The sequence below is a fragment of the Hakea prostrata genome, chromosome 5, assembly GCF_041222555.1.
Source record: "Hakea prostrata isolate BN-2017 chromosome 5, UWA_Hpros_2, whole genome shotgun sequence".
Lineage (NCBI taxonomy): Eukaryota > Viridiplantae > Streptophyta > Magnoliopsida > Proteales > Proteaceae > Hakea > Hakea prostrata.
Window position 1 is genome coordinate 39681062 of NC_142604.1, and position 25352 is coordinate 39706413.

The 25352-nt window shown below is 37.5% G+C and overlaps 1 protein-coding gene across 1 annotated transcript in view; it reads right to left on the minus strand.

Annotated features, from left to right (window-relative positions):
• LOC149015961 (Cation efflux family protein) overlaps positions 1 to 25352 on the minus strand; it is a 59505-nt gene that overhangs the window by 4388 nt on the left and 29765 nt on the right. The window contains exon 8 of the mRNA XM_089156936.1: positions 3925 to 4044. Coding sequence (XP_089013062.1) covers positions 3925 to 4044 — 120 coding nt within the window. The remainder of the gene's footprint in view (positions 1 to 3924; positions 4045 to 25352) is intronic.

Consider the following 25352-nt stretch of genomic DNA (forward strand, 5'->3'; position numbering starts at 1 on the left):
TCGTGCTTCAGAACCAGATTCAAAATGTTATGTAACCTGAACTAATGCAACTGGGAATGCCTAAGTTTCCCTCTCGACTTTGGATCTTAGCACCCAAAAAGTCTGTCAGTGTTTGATCCCATTTCCTTGGCTTTCAACTGCAGCTCTCATATCGAGTTAGCCTAATCAAAGCTAACTCCAGTAACACACATATCCTTTTCTCAAAGTTGAAAAGTGAGGAGCGACTTAGATTGAGAAATTACACCATGATCCCTATTTTTTGTAAGACTTTTGATTCTGGGTCTCCGTTTTTCGAAACAATTTGAGGATGGAGAAGATTTCTTCCTCTTCTTTATATATACACAATTAGATGAATAGCCGCATCGAATAAAGGAAGTAAGAGCCCCTTCTATCAATAGATCTACTCCAGTCCCAGAAAGAAAAGAAGCAACTCCCCTAACGAACAGATTTCAGGAAAGTGATAAACAGAAAAATAATGTAGTAAATCATAGTTCTCAAGGCATCGTTAAGTGTATACTAGACACTGCCTAGGCATCCAGGGGGCCTAGGCAACAGCCATCTTTATGGTATTGAACGGCTTGCTTTTATTTATGCTAAATATCATTTAAACTAATTTTTAACTTAAGATATTTTTCATAGATAAGCAAATTTACTTCTATTTGAATCTTAATAGGGTAATTTTCATCTGGACCCCCTGAGGTTTGGTCCATATCATTTTTAGTCCAAATAAATGGAAACTTTGCATCTGCCTCCCCTGAGGTATCCAATCAGATCAATTAAGGACAAATTATGATTTTTATGACCAAAATACCCTTAACTATAACTTCACAATTAAATCAAACAGTGAAAATAAAAAGAGTGGGATATTTACTCCATTAAACTAGAAACCTAGAAATCCTCAACTATGGCCGCTTCGATTCCTTTACTTCCTCCGCTCTAAAACTCCAACAGCGTCCTGAATTGTGTAGCTCTAGCCTTCTATGCTTTCATTCAAGCAGAGACATGAATCATTTCAAGTTAAAAGGGAAATTATTCTTTCCCGTCAAAAGAACAGACCAAAAGGCCTACCGTCAAGAAGCAAACCTCACAATAGTACTTTCTACACCTTCTTCTACACTCAAGACTCCAACCTGATAGTCGAAGTCGGTTTTGACACAACCAGGACAAACGCAATTCATAGAGATTCTAGGAAACTTTTTGGAAAAAATCCTTGTGTAATCATTCAATGCTGCCTTGGAGACTATATAAGCAGCCATGTGAGTAGGCCAATCTTTTGTTTCTGCAACTTCACACTCCTTGAAATTCTTCAGAAGTTCATTCAATAGTTCATCCAATCTCTCATCTGTAAGACCCTCATCACTGAGCAGTACCTTCCTAATCCTTTCACCAGAAAATTTATGGGAAAAAAAGAAAAAAGAAAATATCCCAATTCACAGAATTCAATCGTCTCTTCCCTAAACAGAGACCTTTGTTCATAGTTCATACCTTCAGCATTTCATGGAGGAAGGAACATTTCATCTCAAACCTTTCTCATCTCTAGCTGTTAGCACCACTGCAACTTTATTAGAAACTAACTGGCGGCAAATCCCAAGTCCAAATCCCCTATTCCCTCCTATAACCACTGCAACCCTGTAACGGAATGGTGATCAATGTTACTAGTAATAGGATTTTTTTCAAGAAGAAGAAAGAAAAATTGAACCATGGAAGAAGAGAGAAAATCCCTCATCGGAAAGAAGAATGTCCCTTTTAACTAGAAATGGTTCATGTCTCTGCTTGAATGAAAGCATAGAAGGCTAGAGCTACACTGTTCATGATGTTGTTGGAGTTTTAGAGCCGAAGGGAGTAAAGGAATCGAAGCGGCCATAGCAGGATTTGGAGGTAGGTTTCATGTTTAATGGAGTAAATATCCCATTCTTTTTATTTTCACTGTTTGATTTAATTGTGAAAATCCTACTGTAGAATAGATGTAAGGGTATTTTGGTCATAAAAATTATAATTTGTCCTTAATTGATCTTATTGGATACCTCAGGGGATATGCAAAGTTTCCATTTATTTGGACTAAAAATGACTTGGATCAAACCTCAAGGGGTCCAGATGAAAATTACCCATCTTAATACAAATAGTACAAAATCAAATTCCAAAGGGACAAAAAAATCAAAAACCCTCATTCAAGAACAAAAACTAGATTTTTAGTGGTAGGTGAAACTTTCAACTTTCTAATGCTGGAGTTTTTCTCAAATCTAAAAATTTCATATATCTTAATATCATAAATATGTACAAACCAAAAGTAAAATAAAATAGTCCATTTGTTTTTATATAAAAATAGATATTTTCATCCAAGGCAATTTCAACAGCATGCGTACACATCAAATTAGGTTTAACTGGAATATGTCTCCTTCAATATAAATTAGATATGAGAAATCGTGGATTTGTTGGAAAGCTGGTCTTGAGTTCTGCCTAATAAAAAATGATCCATTAAAATTAAAACCATTTGACCAGTAAACTTTTCTTAAGACAAAAAAATTTCTCCAAATCTGGAATGATTTAATTTTTCATAGAATAATCATATTTTTCTAAGAATAGTATTAACCAAATGTGAGACTAGTTGTACAACAAACATGACTAATTCCAACTTCCAAGAACAGTATAAATCAAATGCACAAATTATCTGTCTTAATCTTCCAATGGTTTGCTGACTCATAGTTTTATGTTGATTTAGAAACAGCCTTTATGCGATAGCAGGGGTAAGGTTGCATTCCAGACCCAGTAGAAGCTAAGTGTCAAGCACTGGATATGCTCTTTTTCTGTTAATGTAATGCAACTTCACAATTACCTGTTACAGCTATTTAATAATTAACCACAATCACCATGGGGACCAGGTAAGTGTGTAAATGCCAGGAACCCGCTTGGATGCCAAGGTATGTTTAGGCAGGGACTAGGCAGCAAAGCTAGCAGTATACTTAAGAGGGTATGAGTGACAACTATTTTGAAGAATATGGACATCTATACATTACAATAAAGAAAGGGAATGTTATGTAAATGAAACAAAGTTCAATATTGAAATAAGAAATTATCCCTAACACTATACTTGAAAGAGCCAAACAGGCTTTCATTGGTGTGCTCTGGGAATGGGGGGAAACAGCTCCAGCATTGAATTCCATCCTTTTCTTGTTTTCTGCCCCATCTTCCTAATACCCTACTTCCGTCTCCTCTGCTCAACTACCTTCTTCATCATCCCTTCTTCGACCCTTGGGTCTTCTTCCTCTACGTTATCAACATCCTCTTTCTTCATCATTGCTTCCCACTACTTCCTCCTCTACCTCCTGCTCCTCCGCCTTCATCTCTGCTCCCAACTATTTCTTCCTCTACCTGCTCTTCCTTCCTCCACCTCCAACCCCTCGTCTTCCTTCCTCCACCTCCACCTCCTTTTCCATCTTCTCCTTATTCTTCTCCCTCACTCTAGTCCTTCCTTCCTCTGCCACTGTCCTTCTGTGGTGGCAGTGGTGGTAGTAGTGGCCAGTGGCAGCACTGCTCAAAGTTATCACAGTATCTACGCGACCCAAGTTGTTGTAGGGAACCTGCACATGGTTGACCAAGAAAACAGAATATGCAATCAAGGCCCCCACCTAGGTGATACATTGAAAACTATGCTGCTCCCTCTCCTTTTTATTTCCACTTTCCTCTTATCTATCCCTTCTCTACAATCCACCAATTTCCATTTCCCCTTCCTTCTCACTGCTTCATTCCACCTGGGAGCCTCTAGGGTTCCTCTGCTACCTAGGCAACACTAAAGTCACATTTCATGACTAGAAATAAGAAACAATCATAGCTTTCTCATATGCAACCATGAACCATCCATGATACAAAATGATATTCAACTTCAAAGCAGAAGAAAGAAAAATTAGGGAGAGAAGCATGACATACAATTCCAAGTAGATTACCGACAACAATAGAACCGATGGGATCATAAATTGCATTTCCTGTCTTATTTACAGCCACTAGTGATGCTGCAGCAATAAGAAGGCCAGTTACTGCGGCACCATCCTGCATATGATAATTATGAATTATCTAAGAAAGGCAAAATAAACTTTAAGCAAATGTGCATAAAATGTAAATAGAAAAAAATTAATAAACACAATAAACAAAAGGATATGGTGCTGCAGAAAACTGAATGCATGACTGGAAAGAATGATATAAGGTGACCTGCCACTCCACATACCCATATTGACTCTTGGCAGATGCTTCCCAGAGGGGTACTGGAATACCCTACAACTACACCACCAACCCATGGCAAAAATTTTAGGGGTAAGGCTACGTAGGAAAGTAGCCCCCCAGACTCTACTTCCGTGCAAGCCTTCAGCATTGGGTTCGCATATAACTAATGTAGACTAGGTCAATGAGTCTTAACCTCGCAAGGTTACAGACTCACTGATGCAGGAGCCATGTGATGCAGTTCCAACGCCAAATTGGTCTAGCTTCCTTTAAAATCAGCCTAAGGTTGATAGATATGGGGTTGGGCCTTTGTTCTATACATTTATGTGGTCACAAACCTATGTAAAAGTTTAGTGCCTAGGCTAAGTACGAAAATAGTCTAGTCAATTGTTTTAATTAATGTAAATTCTGCTTGTGCAGAAGCCTTCAGTACTGGGTTCACTCTTTTTTCTAATGTAAATTCTGCCTAACTTAAGTTATAAGGGCAGAATAATCTTTTCTTATTCTTTATTTCAGTTTTTTAAGAGTCTTAAGTTAATCCAGGCTAGTTCGTTTTTATTATTTTAGTTAAATTAGCTTTTAAGTCCTAATTTCAATAGGGCATCGTAAGTCATAACTAAGGCTATACATAAGCCCCGCGTCGATTCGATTAGAGAACATATTTGAATTAAAGAAAATAAGCTTCCCTTTCAAGCACTCTGGCGATTTTATTTTGGTTCTATCAATTTGTTTGACGATCCAAGCATTAGGAGTTTTGGTTTTGTCAATTAGTTTGAAGATCCAAACCCTAGGAAGGTTCTAGGTGAAATCAAGCCTACACACCAACAACTGATTGAAGATCAGAGTTCAACCTCCATTCTCCATCTAAGTATTCCATCCTCAAGGCTCCATTCAGGAATTATTGGCAGCCTACATCAATCCCCTTCTCCAATTTCATCTTTCTCTTTTTTCTATTTTTCTCGAATTTTCCGACTTCTTGAAATACCCAAAATTCAAGGAGCTACACCAATCTAACCATTAGATCTCTCCCAAACTTTAGGTACATCATCTTGACAGCACTAGTGACCTTACTTAGGTCCCAATTTCAGCCCTGACAAACCAACCAAACTCTAGATCTATCCATCCTTGTCATTATCATGCTACTTTCCCTTCAAATTCAAGAAACACAATATCTCCCAATCCACCCATCCAAAATCATTCACACTTAAAGAGATTTTTATAAAGTTGTATCCGATTCCCTTAAGTTTTCATCCCCGTTCCAGCCTACCCCATCTCAACAAAAGACCCAACAGACCAAGGTTAACCATCATTATCCCATCAAACAAAATACATGTCCCATTCTGTTAAGATGCATGGTTTGAGATCTTGGCGAGATCTCGCTCAAGATCCCACTTTTTTCAGAAGGCAAGACGAGATGGAGGGCAAGTCTGGAGAATTCTCATATCTTGGGCAAGATCTCGCCCCTATTTCTTTCTTGGACTAAAATATGGTCCAAACATGGTCCAACCAACCTGATTTACGGCACTAATAAGGCCTTATCTCATCCTCTCTTCCTGCTCTCGCTCCCTCTCTCTCTCTCTCTCTCTCTCTCTCACTGCAACTCACCATATCTCACCTAATTACACCTTTTTGGCCAAATTTCTTGCTGCTTTCAGCCAGATTTCAAGTTGCAACCACTCTTAGCACATCTACAACATCAAATTACTATCATTCAAGCTCATTTCGAGTAGATCTTCAACAAAGGTGAAATTTTTTCCCAAATTTTGATTTTTTTCAAATATCATGTTCTACACTAGGTGTTTTTGTGCAAAGTAAAAATATGTTGAGCTACTTGCTTTGATCTACACTTTCATAGAAAAACATTTAATTTTCTGTGAAATTAAAATTAAAAAAATATTGAAAAATACTTAGGTTATGAATGTGATTCTAATTTATGTTAGACTACATTGGAAGGGCTATAACCTCATGTACTCATATTTTGTTTTTTCATGCTTGCATCTATTTCTTTTTAAATTTCAGATTTTAATAATAAAATAAGATAATTCAAAAAATATTTTTTTAATGAAAACTTGCTTATGTTGTGTAGTTTACTTTAACAATACAAACATGTTTGTATGAGCATGCTATGTATATGTTCTCAGAACAAAGTGTGTGTTTTTTGTCTTGTAAATTATTTTTACATGTTTTTAATGAGGAATAAATTATTCTATTGATATGTGGGAATGTGTATGTATGTGTTTGAGTGTTTCAGCTTAAATGGCTAGTAGTGGGAGTAGCACTGGCATTGGTAGTGGGGTTGGGGCATAGGACATTGTTTGGTAACATGGGGAGGCATTGACCACCAACAAGAAGAAATGCAAATGCAAATATAGTCTAAAGACATTGAATTCTGGTGGTGCAACCAAAATGAAGCAATACTTGGCAGGAGGATACAAAGATGTTGCCAAGTGTGCTAACTGCTAAAGTTCCATATGAATTGCAGCAGGCCATTGCAGCAAGTTTAAAAGAAGGGAGACAAAAAAGAAAAGAAAAGAGGCAGCCAAGATACAAAAGCAAAGGGAGTTTGAGGATGCAGTGTTACAGAGGCCTTATGTTGCTGATGTTGATGAGGATTCGGCCGACAATGAGATGAGGAGGGCTTTGGGTGTCACGTCAAACGTTGAGTGGAGACAAACGAGGGTTGCAATAGAAGCTAACATGTAGTTCTTACATTTTGAGGATTTAAGGCAGTATGAGCAGGCTCGAGGAGCAGGTGGATCTAGGTTAAGGCAGCCATGCCACCTAGATATAGCATTCAGGGAAGTGAGAGGAGGAAGACTACATATTTAAATCCCATATTTGACCAAAACCCCTCCCTCTTCAGGCATTAAGCCACCTACCAAGTACCAAGAAGCATCCCACACATGTTTGGTGGAAGTAAAGAAGGCAGTAGGGAGGAGGAGGCTAGGTTGGCCAATCAGCAAATTTATGCTCTACAACAACATTGCAGCCAATGTAGCCAACACTCCATACTACTAGGGGATGATTAATGCGGACCGCTAGGGTAGGTATAGGGGTTAAAGGCCCAACCCCCTAGGAATTGATGCATAAATATTTACCGAAGGTGAAGAAGGAGGTGAAGGACTACATTGGTACATTCAAGGAACAATGGGCAACATATGGTGTCATTGTGATGGCTGATGGATGGACCAATCCTACTAGATAGTCCATCATTAATTTCATGATGAATTGTAATGGAAAGAGAATGTTTCTTAAGTCTGCGGATGCCTCAGATAAATTGAAAGATTTTGACTACCTCTACAAGCTTGTAAGGCAGGTGGTCCTCAAGGACAAGGTAGGGGCAAGCAACGTTATCCAAGTTGTTACAGATAATGGTGCCAACTTCAAGAAGGCAGGGGAAATGTCGACGAACAAGAAAAGCAGCAGAATTCACCTTTTCTAGACACCATGTGCAGCACACTCCATTGAACTCATGTTAAAGGACTTGGGGCAAGAGGAAATCGATTGGCTGTGTAGTTGCGAGGGCAAGGAAGATTATTAATTTTATTTATAACCATGGGTATATATTGAAGATGATGTGGCAGCAGTGTAAGGGTGAACTAGTGAGACCAAGATTGACTAGATTTGCCACCAACTATGTGGCTTTGAAAAGCTTCCAAAAGAATGTGGTGGGTCCTCGACACACATTTGTGAGGAGTGGTTTAGGTAGCATGGATAGCTCACCTGAAGGAAGAGAAGCCCAACAAACCATTGATGATTCCTTCTAGAGGGAGCTCAATAAGACAGTTGGCATTTTGGAGCCTATTGTGTTTGTTTTGAGGATGGTGGATGCAGAGAAAAAGCCCACATTGCCGCATATATATGCGCCCTTCAGCAGATGAAGGAGTCAGTCAGAGTCGCTACCCCTAAATCCTACACAACCTACTCAAGGATCACTAATAGCAGATGGAAGAAGCACTTGATGCATCCTTTGCACTTGGCTGGTTAGTCACTTTTAAGTTTTTTGTATAATTTAGGGATAATTACTATTGGCCCCCTGTACTTTGATTTTATTACTATTGTATCCCCTGTACTTTTCAAAATTACTAATCCAACCTTCAACTTTGTCTATAATTACTATTGCCTCCCTACCGTTAAGTTCCGTTAGTTAACTGATGATGTGGCATCTTTATATTTTCTCAAAAACCCCAAAATACCCTTATACTTATCTCTTTATTTATTTACCTTTTTGTCAAGTTACAGTAGTACCCTTAATTAACTGTGGGAAAAAAACTATAATCTGTTTTATTCTTTAATAATAAAAAATAAAAAACAAAAAAAATACCAAAATAAAGAAAGAATGATTGAATAAAACTCAAATAGCGAAGAGGAAGGAAATCAATTCAACTCTTGGAGACTGAATATCACCTAAAAAATTCAAAATAAATGAGTTTAGTGAGGTGGGAAACCAAATCGGATTTGAATTTTGTCAATATCATTAATTCAAAATAAATGAAGTTTAGGGTAAAATTGACATTTAATATGGTTTTATAAATAGGATAGAATCATCTTTTAGTTTCTTAATTTTAATGAAGGGCAAATTAGACATTAAATATTCAAACTTAACGGCAACTTAACACCGTTATAAGGAAGGGGGGGCAACAGTAATTTCGTAAAGCACAGGGTTTTATTAGTAATAAAATCAAATTCCAGGGGGGCAACGGTAATTATCCCTATAATTTATTATATTGTTGATTGCATTCTTATAAACAAGTAAACAACTAAGATTATAGCCAAGTTTTAAATTTCCACAATACAAGCTTACTATCTCACCCAAAGTACCACTACAAGAATAGTCTAGGGCTTGATGTCAAGTTGATGACTGCGGTGCAAGACATGGCTGGAGAAGCTCATGCCAAATCCCGTCATACAGGGGACAATTAATGGAGAGGTGAGAACTTATTTAATGGTTTCTTCACCTTCTTACAGATACAATAATTAGACTTGTACTAAGTTTTTGTCAAAACTTACACAATTGGTGTACAGGTCAGGGAGTTCAGGGATGCCTCTAAGAGTTTTGGCAAGCCTTCTACAGTTTCATCTAGGCATAAAACTGATCCTGGTAAGTAGTCAATTACTATAAATGATAAGTCTATAAGAATAAAGATCTACTTGCCTAATGCATTCTTATATTTGGTCATGCAGTTGACTGGTGGATGATATATGGAGCTGGTTCACCAAATCTGAGGGACATGACAACGGTTCCCATGCCGCTCGGACTTATACTAGGAGTAGGAAGACCATATTGGACCAGGAACATATAAGTGATGAACTGATGATGCAAGCATGCAGGATCCAATATTCAACATGGGGAGCATGAGCATAAATCACAGTCATAGTGGTACTCAACAACAGAGTTGGCAATCATCGGAGTACACATAGGGGATTACACCAATGGGTCAGATTATAGTGGGTACTCTTCATATAAAGGGCATGCTATTCCTTAAGACTCTTCACCTGGAAAGTACACATATGGGAGTGAAGGTGAGCTTTTGACTGATTAATTCAGGAACCCCTACCCATATACTCACCAGCAATACCAACAGCAAGAGTAGCAATTTTCATGGCACCCACCCATATTGAAGGTTACCCTAGAGTTTTGTTACTCTAGTATTCTGACATGGAGACATATCAAGGCCACATACTCTGATATAAGACATACTACAATGACTCCTTGACTAGGGAGTCGTATGCAGCAGCCATTCAGAATGATATGTTACTGAATGTTGAGTGATACCACCCAGCCAGCCAGCCAGTCATCAGGTTTGAATATTCAAACTTTAAACTTTTACAATTGTACAACTAATTTAAATTACTTAATTGTTTCACTTTAGTACTTTAAGTCTTTAACATTGATTAAAATTGAATATGTGACTTTTTATTTCTATTCACAAGCATGAATTGCTTGGAAACCGGAGTCTCCGCAAATCCACAAGGCCATGGGATCACATGTAACTACTGCGGAAGCGCCCTTAATGGAGGGAAATGCTGCTTCAAGTGACACTTGGTTGGGATTCTGATGACATTTTCGTTAGTTGATCTATTGATGTATTTGATAAACTTGCTTTTCATTTATATGCCTTAAAGGTTCTATATTATATGTTGTATAATCTTGCATTCCCAATCTTGCAGCATTTCAATTTCACACTTAGGGCCAACTTAGAACTCATACTTAGGATTGTTTTCTCACAAATCTAAGGCCACCAATGTGTTCAGAAGGCCAAAATTAGGGTAATTACCAAGTTTGAGCCTGTTAAGAAGGGCAATTTGGGAAAGGACAGTTCCATCGAGAGTTAGCGCAAGAGATAGTAATTAGGTGTTCTATACCAATCGAAATTGGTTGATACTTTCCTGTTTTGATTCTAATTTGTTTCCTATATAGAATAGACTTGTAAATTAGCCTATATATAGTGAAGTTATTTTTAGGAGTGCTCATCAATTCTATCTAAGCCTCCACAACTAAGTCGTCACTTCCATCTTCTCCTCTCCCTCGTTCTTCATCTTATTCTTTCTCAAAATAACATGGTATCAGAGCTGTAGGTCCTCTTATTCCTTTCGATTATAAGAGTTGCTAGTACAAACAGTTGATTCTATAAAAAGAAAAGAAATTGTACCTGGTGTGAGAGTCGTTTCCAGAAATTAAAGGGATGCAACACCTTACGCTGCACTTGTTGGTGGTTTTTGTTTGAAGATTAATGCAGCTCCTTACACTGCCATTATTTTGGTGTCCCTGTTGAAGATTGGTGCAAGAGAATGCTCAAACTAAGCTGTGCGATGACCTCTTCTCAAGATCGTTGCCACGATTGATGCCAGAATCTACATTTTTCATGTACGAATAAACTGCAATTGATTGAGATATTTTTTGTCCTGTGAATTGGGGCTGAGGAAGAGTGACTGTAGTCCTCCTCACTCTCGATCTGTTTAGGGTTGAGAGGATCACGATTCTTAGGAGCAGAAGCAGCCGCCGGAGTAGTTGCTGGTGTGGCTACTGGTTGTGGGGTGAGAAACAATCGGAGTTTTCACCGACCAACGCTGCTTTAGATTAGAGAAAGAGAGAGAGAGACTTCGAGAAAAAGAGGTTGGGTGACATGCGATCATCTGAAATTATAGTTATGAAACTTCGTGAGCAAGTTTTCTGGTTTTAAGTTGTTTTTCTGGTTCGGTTGGTTCAAATGGTCCAAGTTGGTTTAATTATGGTTATGAGATTAATCTTATTCTGGGAATAATTCTGATTCTGGGATTAATCTAGGAATAATTCTGATTCTGGAATTACTCTGATTCTGAGACTAAGCTGGGATTAAATCTGATTATGGGATTAATCTGATTTGATTTCTGGGATTAATCTGATTTGATTTTTGAGATTAATCTAATTTGGTTTTAATTTTGTTTGGATATGGGAGAAACTTCAAGTAAAAATACCATGACTGAAATTATTTTTTTATCCTTTCATCGGTTAACTGAGAAGAAATTGGAGGGTGTATCAAATTTCCACAAGTGGATGGCTATAGTTAGAATTGTTCTTACTGCACGGGGACAAATAGATCATTTGACTAAGACTGTACCTAAAGATGATGATACTTGGGCAATTATTGATGCTCGAATACTTGGGCAGATGTTTAATTCCATGGCTGATAATATTGTAGATTTGGTTACTCACTTACAAACTGTGAAGGAATTATGGGAGTATTTGAATGTGTTGTATTTTGGTCAGAATAATCTGGCTAGAATCTACAAATTGTCCCAGGAATTTTATCGAGTAGATAGGAAAGGCAGAGATATTATTGCAAATTTTAAAAGAATGTATGAAGAACTAAACTCTATTCTACCTATCTCCTCTGATGTCAAAACTATGCAAAATCAAAGAGAGCAATTAGCTATTATGGGTTTCTTGGGAGGTCTCGGAAAGGAGTTTGAGGCAGTTAGAGCACAGGTTCTTGGTAGTGACCATGTACCCACATTAGCTGATACATTTTCAAGAGTTCTTCGTGTTGCAAGGGAGAGTAGTACCAATAACTTTACAGAAATTCAGCTTTGGCAACAGTCTCCAGTACCACTTCTGGAGGACAGGCCTCTGGTGGATGGAATACAAGACGCACTCAAGGAAATAATACTAGAAAATATTCGGATTCACACAACTCCACTGACAGCATAGGACAAGTTAAGACTTGTCATCATTCTGGTCGTCCATGACATATTCAACGATATTGTTGGAAGCTTCATGGGAAGCCCCCCCCCCCCCACACACATGGCTAATGCAATCATCACCTCTAAATCAGCCTCTACAACTACTAAAGTTCATCCTGAGGGTATGACTATAAAGATGACTGAGGAAGATTATATTTGTTTCACTCAGTTTCAAGCCACTCAACCACAATCTGCCACTGCCACTACCACCCTTGTTCAGACAGGTAATGCTACTGCTTGCCTTTCAACCACATCTCGCCCATGGATAATTGATTCAAGAGCTTTTGATCATATAATCGGGGCTACAGGTATATTTTCCTCTTTTGTTCTATCATCCTCTTTGGTTACACTTGCTGATGGCTCTCATATCAATGTTAAAGGAGTGGGTACAGTTCAACTCACTCCATCCATTACCCTACCCTCTGTTCTCTACATACCTAATTTGCCCTTTAACTTATTATATGTTCACAAATTTACTTCCACTAATCACTGTTTGGTGAAATGCTTTCCTAGATATTGTTTGTTTCAGGATCTTACGACAAAGAAGATGCTTGGAAGAGGCCGTATGTCTGGGAGGTTGTATCTATTCGAGGAGATATCCTCTACTGCTTGTTCTAGTATTTCCATCCCCATCAAATACATTGTCGGTTGGGGCATCCCTCTTTGGAAAACCTAAAATTGGTAGATAAAAGTTTTCATTCTCTTTCTAAGTTGGACTATGAGTCTTGTCAGTTTGGAAAACTTTATCGTGTGAGTTTTCCCCCTCGTATAAATAACATATCAGACCACCCTTTCTCTTTAGTTCATTCTGATGTGTGGGGACCTTGTCCTATTACTTCTACTTCAGGTTACAAATACTTCGTTACATTTGTGGATGACTTTTCAAGAGTCACTTGGCTTTATTTAATGAAAAATCATTCAGAATTATTTGACATATTCTGCAATTTTGTTATTGAAATTCGTACTCAATTTAGTGTTCCTATTCGTACTTTTCATAGTGATAATGCCAAAGAATAGTTCTCTTGATCCCTTTTGAAAATTTATGGCTTCTAATGGGATTCTTCACCAATCCTCCTGTGTTGATACTCCTCAACAAAATGGGGTTACAAAAAGAAAAAATAGACACTTATTGGAGGTCAACCGTTCTCTCTTATTTAAGATGAAGGTTCCTAAATCCTTTTGGGCTAATGCAGTTTCAACTGCTTGTTATCTTATTAACAGGATGCATTCATCTGTCTTAAAAGGTAGCATTCCTCATTCTCTCTTATTTCCTTTGCCCCCCCCCCCCGGCATATTTGGTTGTGTATGTTACATTCGTAATCATCGCCCAAAGATCTCTAAACTTGATCCTTGTGCACTTAAGTGTAAGTTTGTGGGGTACTCTCGCACTCAAAAGGGATATCGTTGTTATTCTTCTGACTTACGAAGATATTTTGTTACTGGAGATGTGTCATTTTTTGAGTCCACTCTTTTTTCTACTGAATCTCATAGTTTAACTAACCTAAATGATGATCTATGTATTACTCAAAGTGTTTTTCTACAGGGTATAGTTCCTTCACCTCCACCTCCGCCAGGCATCACGAAAGTGTACATACGCCGTCCAGAACCACCTACTCCCCCCTCTGCACCTACAGTCTCTACCTTTGTGCCGACTTCGTCTGTTGATCCTGTGGACGTTCCTGCCAAATCTGACCTTGATATTCCCATTGCTCTTCGGAAAGACACTCGTCCTTATGTTAAGTATCCCATCTCTAAGTTTATTTCATATTCTGCTTTATCACCTAGGTTTTCTATTGTTCTATCTACTATAGCGACTTATCCTATTCCTAAGAATGTTCTTGAAGCCTTGTCTAATCCTAGGTGGGTCAGTGCAATAAACAAAGAATTACAAGCCTTAGAAGACAATCAGACTTGGGATCTTGTGCTTTTACCCTCAGGAAAAACAACTATTGGTTGTAGGTGAATATTCACTGTGAAAGTTAATCATGATGGTTCTTTAGCTCGCCTGAAAGCTCGTCTCATTGCAAAGGCCTATGCTCAAGTTTATGGCGTGGATTATATAGATACTTTTTCGCCGGTTGCAAAGCTTACTTCCATCCGCATTATAATCTCTCTTGCTGCTACCTACCAATGGCCCTTGTTTCAATTAGATGTGAAGAATGCCATCCTTCATGGAGATCTGCAGAAGGAAGTGTATATGGAGCAACCACCTGGGTTTGTTGCTTAGGGGGAGAAGAACAAGGTTCGTCACCTCCACAAATCATTATTTAGTCTCAAGTAGTCACCTCGAGCATGGTTTGGAGAATTCACTACTGTTGTAATAGAATTTGGGATGACTCGCTGTGAAAGTGATCACTCTGTATTCATTAAAAACTCTGATGCACGCAAAATCTTTCTTGTAGTTTATGTTGATGATATTGTAATTACAAGAGATGACACTTCAGGAATTGATAGGTTAAAAACCTATTTACAAGAGAAATTTCAGACCAAAGACTTGGGCAAGTTAAAAGTATTTTCTAGGAATTGAAGTTGCCAAATCAACAAAGGGCAACTTCTTGTCTCAACGGAAGTATGTACTGGATTTGCTATCTGAAACAGGAATGTTGGGATCAAAACCCCTAGACACTCCCCATGGAAAATAACTTAAAGTTTATGCCAGAAGATGGAAGTATTCTTGATGATCCAGAGAAGTACAAAAGGCTTGTTGGAAAGCTGAATTATCTGACTGTGACTCGACCTGACATTGCCTTTCCTGTTAGTGTTGTGAGTCAATTTTTGTCTGCCCCACGAACAACACATTGGGATGCAATTATTCAAATCCTGCGGTATCTTAAGAAAGCACCAGGACGCAGACTTCTTTACACTAATCATGGACATAAAAATACTGAAGGATTCTCTGATGCTGATTGGGTTGGATCACCTACTGATAGAAGATCGACTACGGGCTATTGCACATTTGTTAGAGGAAATCTTGTGTCGTGGAAGAGTAAGAAACAAATTGTGGTAGCAAGATCAAGCGCAGAATCTGAGTATCGTGCTATGGCACAGGCAACATGTGAGATGGTATGGATAAAACAATTACTCTAGGAATTAAGAATTATTAATGACACACCAATGAAGTTATGGTGTGATAATCAAGTTGCGATTCATATAGCATCAAACCAGTCTTTCATGAACGTACCAAGCATATTGAAGTTGATTGCCACTTTGTTCGTGAGAAGAACTACAAGGCATAATATCCCCCAAGCATGTGAGGACTGGAGAACAACTCACAGATTTTGCTCACTAAAGCTCTAGGGAGTACAAGGGTTACCTATATTTGTAACAAGCTGGGAAAGAGTAATATATATGCTCCAGCTTGAGGGGGAGTGTTAAGAAGGGCAATTTGGGAAAGGATAGTTCCATCAAGAGTTAGCGCAAGGCGCTAACTCTCGATAGGAAAAAGAGATAGTAATTAGGTGTTTTATATCAAACGAAATAGGTTGATACTTTCCTATTTTGATTCTACTTTGTTTCCTATATAGAATAGACTTGAAAATTAGCCTATATATAGTGAAGTTATTTTTAGGAGTGCTCATCAGTTCTATCTAAGCCTCCACAACTTAGTCGTCACTTCCATCTTCTCCTCTCCCTGGTTCTTCACCTTATTCTTTCTCAAATTAACAGAGCCCAACCTGGACCTTAAAATCCCCCCGAGATGGGCCATCAAGTTGGCCCAAAAAAAATGACCATATCTCGACTCAGAGCTCACCAACTCTGTCGAGATCTTGGTTTTTGAAAGGGCAACACCCCTAGCGAGAGTGAGTTCTGAAACATGTTAAGATGTCACTATGCAATGGAGCAAAGGTGGGCTATATCACAAATTGCATAAAAGCTCCAAAAACAGCTGATTCCATTTTTTTAACCGGTAAAATAAAAATTCTACTATAGTGAATTGTCTCATTTTGCGCACATGATGCAAATCCAGCACTGAATTGGCCTATTTTCTTTTGAAATCAACCGCGGTTGATGGATATGGGTGTTGGGCCTTTGTTTAATATGTTTTGTGTGGTCACTGTCATGGGCCTATTCTATAAGCCCATAATTTCAGTGCTTAAGTTGAATGCAAAAACAGTTTAATTAATAGCTTTAATTCATATAAATTATACCTAACTTAAGTTACAAGCGCAGATCAGTATTTTTTATGTCTTATTTCAGTTTTAAGAGTCTAACTGAATCTAGGCTAGTTAGTTTCTATTTCCTAGTTTAAATCAGTTGCTAAGTCCTAATTTTGGTAGAACTTCTTATGTAAGGCTACAGATAAGCTCAAGAGAAGCCCCACAGGCAGAAATAGGGCCTAGGATTGCTGCCTAACACCCTACTGCCCAGTAGGACATCCGAACTGGATGAAGAGCATTTTGGTAATTTGCGCACTCTTAATCAGGCCATAGAACAAAATTCCCTCAAAACTTCAAAATTTCACATTTTGAGAGAGTCAAACCAAACCCGGTGGATACCAAAACAAAATCACAGGTTTCCATTGAAACCTGCGAAATTTCGTCGAAAATGCTCGAAACTTGCAAAATATGCGAAACCAAGTTGAAACCTGGGTCAATTAGTTCAACCTGATGGTTTTTTTCCCCCTTATAGTCACGAATTTCAAACAAAACCCAAGCAGAACTTCAAGTTTCAACCCTTTGTTTCCCCTTAATTTCAACCTTTGTGAGCCCATTTCAGGTGATTTTAAGCCATTTCCTTCCCTCCTTTGGTGTTTTCAACTGTTTTTTTTTTTTTTTTTTTTGTGGCCATTTCAAGGTTTTTGACAAGGTAATCGAAATTTTCCCAATTTTTTATTTTTTCTTTGTTTCATGATCAAAATGATGTTGGATTTTTTGAGTTTAATATATGTTGTCTCTAGTAGCTAGATCTACAAATGTATGTTGTTATATTTAATTTTTGAAGTGAACCGGTATATCTATATTTTTCTGATTTTAAAAGATACCTACCAAAATTATATTTTTCAAAAATAACTCACATATAGATGATGTATTGGCTTTGTTTTGATGTTTACAAGACACCTCACTCAATCTACGTTGTGATGCGATCCAAATTAAGTTTAGGATGTTTAATTTTGATTTCATACATTTAATAATTACTACTAATTAATATATTAATTATAAAAAATATATTTTTAAATAGCAAAAAAAATTCCCAAAGCTTAGGAGTACCTTAGGTCATAACTAATGTGTGTTTAGGCTAAAACTTAGTTACTTTGAATTTGAAGTTTTGAACCTAAAAATTATATATTGAATGTTATCATTATAATGTATTTGTTAAAAACCTCTCTATGTATATGACTTTGAATAACATATCTATATTGATATTTTTTTTTAAACAAAATGCAAGTGTCAATGTGTTCTTTATGCTTTAATTAGCTTATTTGCAAAGTCTCACTCTAAAATACTCCCTAAAACCTGTCAAGACTTGCAAGAAAAAGTCTCAAGTTCCCACGAAGTTTCCCAAGTTTCGACCTAAATTTCCCATTTTCACAAAGTTGAAACCTAAGTTTCCCTCAAATTTTGTTCTATGAATCAAGGCAATTAGATTTAGTTGGATTCAGCATGTTAACAGGAGTCCAACTCTATTTTTATTATGGTATTTGAGTTGGTCATTGTCGAGTTAAGAAAGAGTCCTAGTCTAGTTAGGAGTCCTATTTAGACAAGGATTCCTATAGTTTCTGTCCAAATTTTACTAGGAGACTATCCTACTCTTGTGTAATTTGGATCATTCCAGGATGAGATTAAGTAAGAGTCCTTAGTGGAGTAGGAGTCCCAAGTAAAAGAAGAAGTCCTCCTTTGTTTTGGTTTCAAAGTTGAGTCCAAGTTTTAAGTCATTCATTGTAGGATACAAATAAAGCCTCAAACATGTAATAAAATAAGTTTTGATGATTAATCAAATTTTCTTGAAGGAGATATCCAGTGGATTGAGGAGTTCTAAGGGAGGAAACCCTGTGGCAGCCTAATTGAGGCCATTTTCCCCGCGGTTTGTCCTCTTCAAACTCTACATCAAGTAAGCAAAGCACCCACCATTCCCCCTTTTCCCATCGATTCCTAGTCTAAAACCCCTTCCCCCCGCCTCCAACATCCTTTTCTTTCTCCCCAAACCCTAACTCCCATATCTCTTAATCCCTTCCCCCAACTCCCACCCCCTTGGGACAATCACCCTCATATCCCTCCCCAGCATTCAACCACCATCCCTCACCCCAATTGTCCATCTAAAAGCCCTAAACCTGCACTTCATCCTCTTTCCCCAAAACCCTAATAACCCTAATCTTCCATATCTAGATCTCTCAATCCCCACCCGAATCCCTTTCCCTTTTGGGTTCTAAACATCTTTCCCCTCCCTAACCTTCAAGTCTATCCTAACCTTGGCCCCCTCCCACTTTGAAACTCTAGAACTAGAAACCCTAAATTGTCCTTAAACCCTAGACTTGAAATTGGATCAGAATTGGAAAGTAACTATATTTAGATTTTTTTTCTTCAACCGTAAAGGAGAAGGGTTGGTGTGTGAGGTCGGTAATCAACATCAGAAAAAATCTAGCCAAATCCTTTTCATGGATTCGACCTTATATGATAAACGTTATGCTAAAGTGTCCCCTGAGAAAAGAAGCAACGCGCTACACTATGGCCAAGGTGTAGTTATAAGTGGGCAAGGGTTAGCTAGAGCATCCCATGTAAGTAACGCGTTGCATCGGTGCCTTGATATGGTGGTAAGTAGGCAAGGGTTCTCGCACCGGGGACAAATGCGAGTAAAGAAGCTAGTTCAGAAACGTAGGATTAGACTAGCATCTTGGAAGATAGGATCTTTAACAAGTAAGAGCTTAGAATTGATAAATGTCATGACTCATGAGTAAAAGAAGGATTAATATAGCTTGCATTCAAGTGACTAGATAGAAGGGTAAAAAAGCTAAAAAGTTGGATGACTTTAAACTTTGGTATACTGGAGATAAAACTAATAAAAATAAAGTAGGTATAATAGTGGATAAAGATTTTAAAAATGATGTGGATGTTAAAAGAGTAGGTGATAGGATTACTGCCATCAAGCTTGTAATGGAGAAAGAGATTATAAACATAATTTGTGCATATGCACCTCAAGTAGGATTGGATGAAAGTTTAAAAGTTAGAATTTTTGGAAAATATAGAAGAATTAATGCAAGGAATTCGTCAAGGAGAAAAGATTATCATAGGGGCGATTTTAATGGACATATCAAAAAAGATCAAAGAAGCTATGAGAGTGTACATGGAGGATATGGTTTTCGAAAAAGGTATGAGGAAGGGATCTCAATTTTAGATTTTCTTGTTGTTTGTTATCTATCTATTATAAATATTTACTTCAAAAAGAGAGAGAAGCATTTAATTACCTTCAAAAGTAGACATCATAGAAGCCAAATAGATTCCTTCATAACTAGGAGGACTAATAGATTGTTGTGCAAGAATTGCAAGGTGATACAAGGGGAAAGCTTAACTGCACAACATAGACTTTTGATACTAGTTCTTTGGAGTCCATGACACTATAACATCTATAGTTGGAGCAACTTCTTCGCTGTTATAAGGAAACATTTATCTAATTCTGTTTATATCTTTTTCATCTTTTCATGTATTTAAAATTATAAATGTGAAGTATTTTTGCTAAACATTGTCGGATTTTTGTTCGCGCCTGCGTGGATATCCTTTGCACAGGCTTCGAATGGGTGACACCTAGCGGTTGAAAATCCAATGGCTAGAAATTAGGATATAATCGTCAATTTATGTCTTATTTCTATAACTTTCTCACGTTTACAACTGACCTCTTCAATTTATCCAAATTCACAAACAGAACCCCGTTTCATGATTTGGGGAAAAATCTAACCCAATCCTAGATGAACCTCAACTCCTTCCTCTCAATGCGACAAACGATTAGCCTTCTTTCTTACTTTGGAAATCGAATATTTCCAATATTTCGATCAGACGCTGCAAAAAAAAAAAAAAAACCCACTTCTGAAGTAGATGATGATAAACTTTGTTGCTTCTATGATGTTAATGGCAACGAGGGCTAGAGATTTCATCCTTTAACCATGGAACAAAACGAAATGCAAGGCAATGGTATGCTATAAAGTGTCCATTTTTGACCTGTTTTTTGACCTATCGTCAATTTCGAGCCTATCAAGCCATATCACCTCAGACATTTCGACCCTCTTTTCAAATTTTTTTTTATTTCTCTTGATTTCATCCCTCTTTTCACCTAATTTCTACAACTCCATTTCATTCAAACACTAGATTTGCTCATTTATTTGTGCATTTTCTCAAATCTTGTAAGGTGAGTAACCAACTTCCTCATTTTTTTATTTTTGTTTCGTTTGTGCCTTAGATCTTCTTGGATTGCTTCCAAATTTAAGTATGTTTACTTTAAAGTGTTGATCTATAAATTTGTAGTGTCAAAATTAATTTTTTATTCTTCCTACTATTTTTTTATTTTTCTGTTATTAAAAATTATTTAGTAAATTATGTATATTGCTAAATATGTTATGTATAGTAGATGTATGAGCTTCAAATTAATGTATGTGAGAGTTGAGACACCATATTGGAGTGATGGTGTTGAATCAATTTTTTTCTGTTAATTATGTAATTTTACTGTATTTATATATATATATATATATATATATATATATATATAATATATATAAATTAAACTAATTAATTAAATATTTAAAAAACTAATTAATTTATGTTTTAAATTTAAAAATAGGAGGCTATTATTGGAAGCATGTATGCAATTTTTGGAGCATGTTGTGGAGCCTTTTAAGATAGTTAGTGTGTATTTTATATATTTTTAAATTAATTATATATTAAAAAATACTTATATTTTTTTTTATATTTAAAAATAGGAGGTTATTATTAGAAGCATGTATGTATTTTCTTGAGCATCTTGTGGGGCTTTTCAAGGTACTTAGTGTGTATTTCTTGTATCAAGCACTCTTTTTCTTGTATTTGGTAACATTCTCGCTTCTTCTCATATGTAGTATATACTTGGATGTTACATTTTCAACTAATATTACTGCTTTTTTGGTAAACTAGTAGTTCTATAGTGAAGGGCGGGCCTGGAGCAATGGTGGAGTCTCTCCATTGTGCGCTGGAGGTCGCGGGTTCGAATCAGCCTCTTTGCAAAAAAAAAAAAAAAAGCAGGGGTAAGGCTGCATAGAAAGTCCCTTCCCCAGACCACACAGTGTGGGAGCTTTGGCACTGGGTACGCCCTTTTTTTTTAGTAGTTCTATAGTGTTTATTATGCTTAAAATAGATAGTATACAAGAATTCAAATCATTTTGAGTCCATTTGAAGCCCGAAATTGAAGTTACAATTGTCGAAGAAAAAAAAAAAGTGTCCAGTTTCGGTTGAAAATTTTCGACCGAAACATCGAAATTTCGGCCTTTTGCAATGTCAAAATTCCAGTTTTGACTGAAATTTGTTCCTTGCCTCTAACCTACCGCTTCCTCGGCTAATATTACTGCTTTTCAAATATTTTGTTATAAATGTAGTTTTCGTTTATCGTTCTCTTTCTGGATAACTTGCATTTTTTAGGGATTTTGTTAGCTTGGTATTTCAAGGCTTGATGGAGAAGATGAACAACCATATATGGAGAAGATTGAATACGTCACTGTAGGCAAAATCTTTCGGTTGAGATTCTTCAATTAGAAAGCAAGATCTAGGTTCACCTGATGGAAGATGGATTAGGTCACTGGCAGTGGAAGGGAGCAACATAGTTAGGCTAGGGTTTTAGTTCAATCTGAATTGTTTTTTTTTTCCGGCTTTCTTTTTTGTGAATTTACTTTGAATCAGGGGTGTATAATTGTAAATTGTAAAGAATTTCAAAAGTTAAAAATAAAGTTAACTCATTTGAACCATTTGATGAAAAGCCCGAAAGCTGTCAAAAACAGGGCATGCGCGGAGGATATCCGCATAGGCACGAACATCATGCACTCTAATATTTGTAGACCAACTCTCACTACTTTATTCAACTATTTTTATTCTGTTTCTTTTGTTGATGACCATTCTCAGTCCACTTGGACATTTTTATTAGAACAAAAAAGCAATGTGTATGCTGCCTTCACCAACTCTTATCAATTAATTCACACCCAATTCTAAAAGGGTGGTGAGCATAAGGGTTTGCAACATTTTTTTTACTGACAAGGGCATTTCACATCAGATTGCTCATATTAATACATCCTATGGCAATGGGGTGGCTGAAGGGGGGAATAAAGAAGCATATTTTTGAAGTCACACGGAGTCTCTTGTTTGGCATGCATGTTCCTAAAGCTTTTTGGTTGGCGCCTTTCTTGTTGCCATTTATCAAATCAACCGCATGCCAACCCAACTCGTAGCCTTTAAAACTCCTTTGGCAACTGTCACCCAATTTCTGTAACCTTCCCTATCCTCAATTGTTTGGGTGTGTTTGCCATGTCTATCTTACCAAATCCTCGCGGACGGAGTTCAATCACAATGCCCTCAAGTCTCTTTCTTTATTTTTTTCTCCCCTTCCAAGGGATACAATTATTACCATCTTTCTTCCCGTTGGTGCCTTGTTTCCAAGGAGGTTACCTTCTTTGAGTCTTTTTTTTTTCTTTTCCTCTCTCTCCTCTCCTCAGCATCCAAGTTTGGAGGAGAATCATAAGAATCAGAGGCTATTGAAATTCCTTTCCCACCGTTTCCTGCCTAACATTTCTATTTGACATTCAAAAACATCAAGGAGGACTATCGTTGGTAATTTAGGTGGTTGCTTTAGCTATGAGAAGGACTAACATATGGTTTACTAGAGAACAAATAGCAAAGAAAAAAGTACCTACAAAGAGTCCCTCTCAGATTCAGATCCACACCCTAAACCCTCTCTCCCTGAGTCAGGTAACATAACTCCCTCTACCTGATTTAGACTTCCCTATTACCATTCAAATGTTCAAGAAGATTTGTACTAATACCATAGTCAAGTTGTTTTCCCATGATGCTACATCTCTTACAGGTGTAGCCTTCTCTGCTGCCATCTCTTCATCCTCTATTCCTAAAAATCTTGGTGAAGCTATGTTTGACCAAAAAGTGGAAGGAAGTTATGTGTGACGAACTGAGAGCATTTGAGAAGAATGGCACATGGCAACCTGTTGAGCATAGATGGGCCTATACAATCAAGTATGTTCACATGGTACCAAGGAAAGATATAAAGCTAGATTAGTTGCCAAAGGTTATAGGAATGAGTGATTGACTATAAGAGACATTTTCCAATGTGGCTAAGCACGACCATGGTAGGAAATGTCGCCAAAACTTGGTGATATTTCGGTGTTTCGGTAAGTAGCAAATGTAACTCCCATTGAAAACAAAGAAAATAAAATATGTCAGTGATATATTGCCAAAACAGGGCCACATCGCCAGAGCTTCTCTCTCTTCCATTACCTTGATTCTTGCACCCTTTGTGTCAATATATAGTATAATGGAGTATCAGCAAGTGATGGATCCACCCAGGCACAATACTTGGTATTGAGATGATGGGATCATTATGTACTTGCCTACACTTATATAGCTGTACATGATATATACTTGACTACTTGTAAACTTGTAATGAATTTTAGTTGTCCTTTTCCCCCTCCCCTACAATTTAATGAAGATCTCTGCATGAAATCTTGCATCATTTGCATATTTGTATTTGTTTAAATTCATGCTCCAAACTTCCAATTTCGCCTGCATACACACGGGCATGTGCCGATTAAGAACACCCTTTAGGTTAGGTTCTAAGCAAAAACAACACTCCCAATGTGTTTATTAGCCTCAAATTAGGCTAGACACCAAAAACCAGCCCAAATTCCTGGGGGCGAAATTTCAACGAAACATTCCCATATTTCAGCGATATATCAGGGTTTCGATGATTTCACTGGGTGGCAAAACGGTGAGTTTTGCAAAAATTTCACACTATGAGCACGATTCATTTAGGGTCTTATCCATGACTCCCAATATAGATCAGCCCTTGTGCCATCTTGATGTCAATAACGCTTTTCTTCATCGTGGCTTAGAAGAGGAAGTCTACATGCAGCCTCCTCAAGGGTTCAAATTTCCTTAATGCTAAAAGAAAACTCTCTCCTAAAAACGGCATTATATGGGCTCAAACAATCTCCCTAGGCTTAGTTAGAAAGGTTTAGGCAGGCAAATCTAAGGAATGGGTATTCTCATAGTCAAGCTAATCATACATTTTTTATCCTAAGGAAAGGCAACAGGATCACAGGTCTCATACTCTCGTTGTTTATGTGGATGACATTGTAGTCATTGGGAATAAGGTGTCTAGATCGAAAACAAGCATAAATATTTGTCAAAGGAAATTTGAGCTGGATCTGTTAAAAGAAATAGGGATGTTGGGCACAAACCAACAAACCCTCTGATCAGCCAAAACCACAAGCTTAGTGAAGATTGTGTCTCTCCTCTCCTTGATGTTGCCTAGTACCAAGGGCTGGTTAGCAAGCTGTTTTACCTATCATTGACTAGACCAACTGTATCCTATGCTGTTGGGATCATGAGCCAATTTATGCATGCTACCAAAACTAGTTAAGCGAGGAACAACCTGTTGTAGCCAGGTTAAGTGCTGAAGCACAATTTCCAGCCATGGCCCATGGGGTTTGTGAACTTATCTGGTTAAAGAGGTAAGTCCAAGAGGTGGGATTGACTTCATAGAACCTATATGGCTATTGTGACAGGCTGTCATAAGATTGCCCACAATCCAGTCTAGCATGATCAAACAACATATTCAAGTGGATACAAATTTCATCTAAGACAACATTCACCCTAGATATGTCGGCACTGCCTTTGGGAAGGCTAGTGATCAACTGAATCATATCTTCACCAAAGAGTGGCTCCTACACCAATTCATAGCCT